Source organism: Eufriesea mexicana, unplaced genomic scaffold (assembly GCF_001483705.2).
Source record: "Eufriesea mexicana isolate 0111107269 unplaced genomic scaffold, ASM148370v2 scaffold620, whole genome shotgun sequence".
Classification (NCBI taxonomy): domain Eukaryota; kingdom Metazoa; phylum Arthropoda; class Insecta; order Hymenoptera; family Apidae; genus Eufriesea; species Eufriesea mexicana.
Window position 1 is genome coordinate 77,534 of NW_016908778.1, and position 10,039 is coordinate 87,572.

The window sequence follows — 10,039 nt, forward strand, 5'->3', positions numbered from 1 at the left end:
AGGGAGAGACAGGAAACATTTGGCATCAACTTATATACACATGTGGTATACAAAGAGCATTAGCGGATGTGACGTGGCGAATTCCACTGTAATATCCCAAAAGGTCCGTATTCCCCGCTGAATTTAAATGAATATCTCTGATAGAAAATTAGTAATTAAATGATATAACGAAGGTAAGAAGTATAATGAAATTGCAAAATTATTAAGCAAAAGTAAATCAAAACGCATGCGACATGATACAAAAATTTAAAACTACTGGGACTGTTAACCCTGTGCATTCGACGATTTCTTGACTAAAGAAGAGTAGAGATTCAAAGATTTTCTGCTATACAAATGATATTTTTTTGAGTAGTAAATAAGAAACCGTATAATAATTATTTGATTTCGATACCTTTCATATCGTTACATTATCTTAACCCATTTGTATCCAAGCGCGGAATATTCCGCGAGCCACGATTGTCGTCTATCACCGAGCGCGGAATATTCCGCGAGCCGCGACTGTGTCTATCCACCGAGCGCGGAATATTCCGCGAGCTACGACTGTCGCCTATCACCCAGCGCGGAATAATCCGCGAGCTGACTTTTTCCATTACCAGTTGCTGAATATTCTTCAAATGCCACAGATCACGTTTGATCCCTTTTGCGAGAATCTCATCTACATCGGTTCATTATATTCTTAACAAGCTTTACTTTTGTCGTGAAAATCCTTTTAACTGCCATTATGAGTAGGTGCTGATACGCGCGCGGTGATACGGGCTAGTCGCCAGTTGAACGTCGCTGATGCCTGAACACAGCACCTTAAGTAGAGCCATGGTGCAAGTGGGTTAAACTTGACATATTAATTAATATCGATCTTCGAAATTTTATCAAATGGCGACTGAAGGACGTCTCTCGAGAGCAAAGGGTTAATAATAAAATGCTTCCCGTTCGACCAGGAAAGCAGTATAATTGTCCAAAAATTTTTAAAATCCAAGTTCTTCTGGTCCACAATTTGTCAAAATGGCTGCTAATAATTTTAGAAGAGTTAGTAGTGAACTTTGACGAAAAATTCTATATAAAAATGATTTTCATGGTCGTATTCCATGAAAGTGGAATAAAGTCTATCATAAGCGTAGGATTAGAATGAGTGCGGCCTTGAAAGAATGTTAGGAGTGTTTGGGACAGGACGAAAGTGGCCACGTGCAAGAGGAGACTGTTTTCACAGCTTCGATATGAACGATTGCTGATAAAAGGTTACGTGTCAAATATTTTCTTCAGAACTTTCTCTCATATAAATTTCATCAAAATCGGCTTACGTGGGTTGGATATAATCCTTCATATGTATAGCCGAAGAATGGTGTGCAATATCGACCTGGTTCCAATATCCATCGTTTCTCTCGTTAAATATTAGCACTTGGATTGCAAAATGGACGAATATTGTGAACGTGTAATAATTAACATAGATTTTAATATACACATACTGACAAATGTTAAGAAACAACGTAATCATTTAGTAATTTCACTATATTCCCTATCTTCTAAGATACATAGGTTGAAACTAAAAATATTGTAGAGACGATTTTGTGATGGTATATATATTTAATAATGATTGGTATATATAGTGATTGGTATATATTTATTTAATAATGAATTAACTGTGATAGAGTATGTGAGTAATGATAAAGGTACGAATTATTACAACTTATCACAACGCTCAACCAATCCAATCCAATAGGTTCTAACCCTATTATTTATGCAAAAGAATTAGCTCACCACGATATTAGTCGAAAATGTCAATAAAATTGAATTTTTATTTACATTATATAATAAATTTTTGTATTAAAAACTTAATTAATAGCCTATAACAATTTAATAAAATAAATAAAATTATTAAATATTAATAATTAATAATTTTCTTTCTACACTTCTGCAGCAACTCTTTTATTACAACTCATAACTAGCAACAACAACTCTGGCAACAATTTTTCTATTACAACTCTCTAATCGACAATTCTCCACTGACTTAGCAACCCCCTAATCGACAACTCTCAACTCGACAACAACGCTATTGACAACTCCCTTAACCCAGAACGTCCTTGCACTTTTATATTCTTCTTCCCACCATGCACACCCTGCACGCGTTTTCCAATACCTTCCCAACATGACCAAATGTGATCGTGCTAAGGGTCTAACGCACCGCCCAAGATTTGTCCGACTGACCTGACCTTCGAACCCTCGGTGACTTTCGTATAGCTACGTGTACTTACATGCAATGGAAAACTTGTGATACTACAATATCGTAATAAGATAACATTCCATACTGTACTTAGGAAAAATCGGGAGCTCGCCAAATATGATTGACTGTCTTTGACCAAGGGCGTTCCCTTGGTTCGCAAATCGGTGACCTTGGGGAAAGGGAAGGTTCCCCCAAAAAGCAACGATAGTGGAGGAAACCCTCTCCTCCAAGATGGGGTACCTGGGGTCCACCCGCACGCTGGTGACCCCATTGGTCGTTTATTACCCCTAGCGAGGGCCTGAGGCTTCCAACGTGTGCGGACCACGTGGAGCTCTCAGGCCTATTGTCAGCCAAGTCTCAAGAGCCGTCGCCTAATTTCGTTAAATTAGGGATTTTCAGGATTCTCGTGTTCCGCGACACGAGAAGTCAAAGAAAAAAGGTAAAGCATTCAAACATGCTGATGGCATGGAGCGGAAAATTCCGATTCCGAATTGTTCGACCCTAAAACCTGGCTGTTGGAAGACCGTAACGGGTCTTCTTTGTTCCAGACGGAACAGGCAATGTACCTACGTTGTAGCATTTGTTATAACGTAAAGACCAAAATGTAGGTTATAATATAATAAAATTTCGTTATTTGACAGGTGTACATGGATCTAATCACAAAATTGAATATGAGAAATTGACGAAGAAGCAAGAAAAGAATGCAAAAGAGAAAATAGTGCTAACAACACGCGGAGTTCCCAAGCGGTCACCCATCTAAGTACTATCCGCGCCCAACGAAGCTTAACTTTGGTGATCGGACGAGAACCAGTGCTTTCTTCGTGGTATGGTCGTTGGCGGAAACATTTATATTGTCTATGATACAAATTTAGGTAAAGTACCGTAAGAACCAATACATGTTTACTCGCTGCCTGACAGCAATAAACTGGTAACTCGCGATGCAAATATAAAGAGAATGTGCACAAAGAGAAATTTTCTTAAATATAACGATCATCGTAGAATTATTACTGTTAGTTATCACAAAATACAGGTCTAGCTCTATTGTCGTTCCGTCCCGATAACAAGTCAAGGCAAAAAGTCATTTTAAAAGGATTGCTTTTAATAGAAAATTTGTTCCAAGTGTAGTTAATTAGGTTATAGTAATTAAATAGTTAATTAGGATTACGTAGCATGTTATTGAAGAATTAATCACGATACGGTATAAACTCGATTTAAACGTTGAATTTTCCGTTACTTCACAAAAACGGTGTTACGTTATTATAATGTAAATGGGGACAGCGTAAAATATATAATAACCGCTTTAATAATCACCGACGCATACATGTAAACACGTGTACATGTCAGATTAAGTGTTTTCACTGGACTCTGTGAAATCCATCAAGATGAACCAAAGAAATTGAAAGAATACTCGTACAATAATTACTTACTATAAAGGGGGACATAAAATGGTAAGTAAACATTTTTCTTGTCCGTCGAACGAAATAGAAGATTTCAAGGTCAAGTTAATTTTTCTAACACTAAGCCTACGGTTTATTATTCACTGTTACAAATTATAACTTTATTATTATAAAAATATTTACAACGATACTCGTGATAAATAATTGATAAATAATTGATAAATAATTAAAATTGATAAATAATATAGTCCTTTAAGAAATATTATTGCCTCGTACCTACTGTTCTTACTTTCCACATACGTATCACTGAAAATGAAGACGACTACTTTGTTTCTTAATTTTTGCATCAGTAAGTACATATAATAGTATGTAAAATAAATTCAATTCATAAACACCAACACTTTTCCAATCATAGTATTTATTTTAACACTAAACTTACCATGGTCAAATAACTGGTGAATGAAAAAGAAGCAGAAGCTTTGAAAAATGGAATAATGGAAGATATTGAGAAAGTTATTATACGTATATTGGAAGAAAAATCGCGAAGACGAATAATTCAGGTGAAAACGTTGAATTTTTAATTAAACTTTCGAAAATGGTGATTTAAACCATGGTAGATCTAGTATTAAATGGAACGCTATATCTGTTTATTCCTAACTTAACAATGCTTGTTAAGACTTCAAAGAGATGCTATTTTCCAAACATCTTCGGTTCTTTTCGAGATATTCCACAAAATCCAGATAAAACTCCCACCCTGTATATATATACAAATATACACAGAACATCTTCGGATTTTCGAGATATTCCACAAAATCCAGATAAAACTCCCACCCTGTATATATATACAAATATACACACATGCATGCATACGTAATTACGAACGTTTTGCACACTCCGTACAGAATCATTTATCTTTACTGAACGCTACATTAATCCTTTTACTCCTGTTACCGAACATCGCATTACATCTCATGGCACCTGAACTTAATTAAGAATCATGTTCGAGTGTGCAGGTGGATACTGAACCGCCTCAGGCATCATCGCTGGAGTAATAACCCGACGTCTCGACGTCTGAGTATCGATTCGTTAACTAGCGTATATTTCCACATATTTCAAGGTTTGTATATAATTACGCGATAAGAAATAGAGTAACCCGTCGGTGCGAATGACAGAGGTGATTAACTCATTCGCAGCGAGTAACTCATATTTATCTATGAATTTCTTGACTAACCCTAACCTCTTAGGCACGGCTGAATTGTGCGCGAGGCTATTTCTTCGGACGGCAGAGCCTGACGCGAACTACTATGCGTGGCTGAAAAGAAGTCATCTCGTTCAGGGGCGTGGCAAGAGGGGTATTCCATTAATAATACACACTCTTCTATGACAGTCCCAAAACTACAACCTCCAAGTTCGGTAACGTGATACGTTAACATAGGCGTAAGATATCCGTAAAATTCTTACACTCGAATAATAGAAGACGCAATTGAAGACCTAGGATTGGAAATACAAAGCAGCGAGTCGAATAAGGAATCAGATGACAATAGCTCAGAAGATTTATAAGGTAAAGAAGTACAAAATTAATAATAATTAACATCATTTATGAAAATTGATTTAAAATTTAAGATGTATCTTTTATGATAAATTAATTATGCAATTGCATCGTACTAGATAACCGTTTAAAAAATCATACGATACAACATAAATATAAAATATATGTGTATAGTACGTCACGTTTGCTGCGTAATGCAATGAAAAGTTAATCAAGATGCTAATTAGTAATTAGTAATTGCAAATAATCGTGTGTTCATCAGAAGAATCTGAAGTTAATATGCTTTTGGGATGAGTCTACGCTCTTGCATCTATTTGTTGCGTGTGTCTCGCTTTGTCTCGTTGCTTCGTTCGTTTTCTTTGTCATATGGTGTTCTGTGACCGGGCTAATAGGAAGAGATCAGTTCTACCAATAAGGGAAGCGTTTTACTCAACTTCTGCCATGATGTTAGAATGGTTGGATTGGTGGGGATTGGGTCCTACAAGTTTCTCAGATGACTTCTTTTCAGCAACGCAGAGTACGTAGAAACGATACAGCACTGTAATGTGTGACAGACAAGGCCGTTCTCTACGCGAATACATTGGAATGAAGCATTTGATGATTAAATTATGATTTTTTTTTTTAAATATATTACACATACTTTAACTTTAACAATTCACTTTAATAATTAATAATATAATTGGGTATTGTATATCGTTACTAGGTCGATCTTAGTTGACGACGATTAGTGACGGACGGTTCTTTGAGAAAGGTTCTGTCTAGCTTTGAAGTGTTAAGTGGACTGTATTTTAGAAGAACTCTCTTCGTGATTGCTCTGTCGGTGGTTTTATAAGCTTGGTCTGTCTACTGATTGGTTGCGAATAATATTGGGGGTGTGTGCTAACTCCAGCGTCTTTCGGTGGCGGTGGTTGTTTAAACAATTTGGGTCCTTACGCCTATCGTCTTAAGGGTGTTTAATTGACCCTTGTTAAGGTTCACCTAAGTGGTGGCCAGGTAACAACGAGTGTCCGCGAGTCAAGGGATGCTGGCAATAAAGATACAGAACAGTCCCCCACTTAACTTAGGACGTGCGGTCCTAGGGCCCCAATAATCTGAAATATCGTAGTCACGATAAGTTACTTAATACATTAACTAGTTGAACTAAGAGTTCTGTTGTTCTTTCGTGCTGAGATGATTGTCGCGTAGTAATATAAATTACTTATATAAAATAATATAATATTATATAATAAAATTAATTATATAAAGTAATATAATAACTTTGTTTTTCTTGTTTCAGTAATAAATTAGTAATTGAGTCGTAATCGACACCGTTAGAATATGTACGCAAATTGTCGTTAGAGGCAGCACCGTCGTCGTTAAAAAAGGGTTTACTTTCTATGTTTCGTTATCTATGTCTAACAATTCTCATCGTCTTCACTTGCTTTTGTTCATGACCCATTTCTTAATCTACTAAATATACTAAACAACAAATTCTTTCATCAACGATGATTTATACCGACTTAGTCTTAAAATACAAATTTTATCAATTATGAATTGTAAATAATGTTACAGTGAGGATAACTTTTAGTTATTTAAGTAGACAAATTGTTGACCATTTAAGCGAACAGAAGCCTATTTAGGTTTTACTGTACATATGTTTACTGTACATATAGTTTTACTATACAAATATATACTTTGCATTTACACGTAAGTTTCGCGTATTTATTTACACATTTGTACTCCAAAACGTATATTTAGTCGTATATTATCCATTTCCTGATACCAAATTTACGATTTGAAGAAAATGGAGTAGGCTTTTTTCACGAGCGCGTTAACTTTTATTTCAATTTTCGAATTTTAGAGGAAAGAGAAAGACACAATTTCGCTTATAATTTCAAAAAATGTAATTTACTTTTCGCATAAACGTATTAACTTTTATTTTAATTTTCGAATTTTGGGAAAAAAAGAAAGACAAAGCTTCGCTTATAATTTCAAAAAATGTAATTTACTTTTCGCATAAGCGTATTAACTTTTATTTCAATTTTCGAATTTTGGAAAAAAAGAAAGACAAAACTTCGCTTATAATTTCAAAAAATGTAATTTACTTTTCGCATAAACGTATTAACTTTTATTTTAATTCGTATATTTTAGAAGAAATAAAAAAAGGACATTTTATTTATAATTTAAAAAAACCAAATACATATTTTCATATGAGCGTATCAACTTTTATTTCAATCTTCGTATTTTCGAAAAACTAAAGTAAGAAATAATTTCATTTCTGTTAGTAACAAGATTTCGAACTTTCGATCTTTTTCACTAACTAAAATGAAAATTAATCTTAAAAATAGTTATACAAGTCTTTTCAAATATACCTCTTCGTATATAACTACCGTAAACAATTATGTCAATGACAGAATAATAATAATGAAACAGACGATGTTCTTACAATATTTTAATGAACCAAATAATTTTATCTCTCATAAGAGTAATCTCTCAGTAACATATTTCTCAATTTAATAAATATTACATATTTTCAATAAAATGACCAATCATCGTGTACTTATTCATCGCGTAGAAAAGTAAGTAGGAAAAATAGCGATTACGATTATCAAGTACTAATACTAGATTGTCAGAAAATAAAAATTATTCATGGACGGTATGGAAGTTGTTCGATACAACGATATCAGTCGTGTTCCTATACAAAAGTGTAAAGTCATTATCAAAATCGACAAAGTTACTTAACAAATCAGTTCTGCGTCACGTTATTTACAATTGTACAAAAATGTTAATTACATTCCTTATAACTGGTGACGCTTGAGGACGGCTATTCAATTTCTATTCTCGCTAATGAACAGTGTTGTCAAAATACAAATTTTAATAAAAATTTTGTACCATTAATCGTCGAATATACGTGCAAAATCACAGAATAATTAATATCGGTCGGAACTAAAGATAATTCTCTGCAACCCATCGAGAAGTTGCAATAATTCTGAACGTAGCCAAATTATCGTCGAATATGTAATCAAAATTCGTTTAGTAACAGCGACAGCGATGAGAGGGACAGCTGGGTGGATAAACGAGACACTTGTCCATGCAGTAGACGCTGGCGCCATCTTTGCCGTCAAGATCTCCGATTGCATCGCACACCTCCCTGTTAGAAACATGCGAACAGATGCTTTATTTCTTACAAAATATTTTCTCTTAATGTCGACACTGCTAACTACGAATTATCTCGACAAAATTTATTTTATCTTCGGCTATCGTCTATAGATAGTTTTTCTCTAATACATAAACTGTGGCGGCTAAGATTCCGCCACTACGCCCATGTCAAAGGAGCAGGTAAATTAGGGCCGAGTGTACACCGGGTGTGTCTCCGAAACGTACCAGCAGTCACTGCAGACCAGCAGGCATTGTCCCCGGGATGGCATTGGCAATCGTCAATGTCATGCCGGGGATTAGTTTGGGACCGGGCAGTGATGTTGCAGACCAACGTCTCGCTTGATTTACGACCCCCCTTTGCAGTCATCACGACTTTCCCGCGCAAACGGTTCCCGCGGAAACATAGTTTTCCCGCGCGCGGGTTGGCGGTTCTTTTCCACCCTTTCCGTGCACACTCGGCAGCTTTAAAAGCTCCTAAGACAGAAGACCCGGGATCAGTTCGTGGCCTTCTACGACGCCGAGATTATTGTCCCGGCCGCCGCGACGAGCGCTGGCATACGCAGTGCGAATCACCACAAAACTATAAATTTTCGTCGAGAGAAATTACGTACGAGATAAATCGGTTAAGTTTTCCTTTTCTTCTTTTCTTTTTCTTAAATAAAAAGCACGAGTACCAAAATCAACTAATTTTGCAAAAGAAAAGTAAGGAATGTAGACAAATTCCACAAAATAAAGTAGTGCAAATGATCTGAAAACTTCTGGTTCAGGTTAAGTTAGGTTAGGTTTTCCTTTTCTTTTTCTTTTCCTCTTTTTCTTAAATAAGAGTCACGGGCGCAAAAATCAACTAATTTTGCAAAAAAAAAAATATAAAAAAGAACCTGGTCAAAATCCATAAAATGAGGTAGTGCAAATAGTTTGAAAATGTTTGGGTTAGGTTAGATTAGGTTAATTTTTCGTTTTCTTCCTTCTTTTTCTTAAATAAGAGCCACAAGTGCCAAAATCAACTAACTTTGCGAAAGAAAAAATATAAAAAAGAATGTGGCCAAAATCCATAAAATAAAATAGTGCAAATGGTTTGGAAATTTTTGGCTCAGTTTCATTGAATTTATCGTAACGATTGACATGCTAAGTGTGATTAAATATATACGATTCACTTGATATTACAACCTTAATTATATTATTATTATTGTAATTATTATTACTATTTCTATTAATTATTATTAATAGTAATTATACTATTAATGCTATTCGTAATATCATAATAATTTCCATTACCCTTATTACCGTAATTACCGTAATTACAAAGCGAAAAATACTTAAACAGAAATAAAATAATTTCAAGGGGAATAAACTCCGATATTATACATTTTGTTTATAAATAAACACCTGAAGGACATATGAAGGACAACTTTGTTCTTAACTCTGTTGGACGCTTTTTATTTCTAACTGCATTTTTTCCTATAAAAAGTGGTATCTACCAATATACGTCGAAAAATTGTTAATTTGGATATCACGACTTAAATGTCACTGAAATAGTCATCACTTTTATATTGATGTTAACCGAATTCCTAAAATCAGCTGTTCGTGAGACGTAACTGAGGTTAGACTGATTAAATCCACGTTCTTGATTCGTAAAGATACCTGTCTTTTTAAAATAGTTCCTACTATTTAAAATAAATAATTTTTTTAAATTATTAGTATTTAAAAAATAGTATTTAAATTAAATTCCTTCATCTAGTC

The 10,039-nt window shown here is 34.8% G+C and overlaps 1 protein-coding gene across 1 annotated transcript in view; it reads right to left on the reverse strand.

The window, feature by feature from the left end:
- Positions 1-8,173: 8,173 nt before the first annotated feature.
- The window catches only part of LOC108546188 (uncharacterized), a 37,984-nt gene continuing 36,118 nt past the window's right edge, over positions 8,174-10,039 (reverse strand). Inside the window, exon 8 of the mRNA XM_017898138.1 lies at positions 8,174-8,291. Coding sequence (XP_017753627.1) covers positions 8,174-8,291 — 118 coding nt within the window. The remainder of the gene's footprint in view (positions 8,292-10,039) is intronic.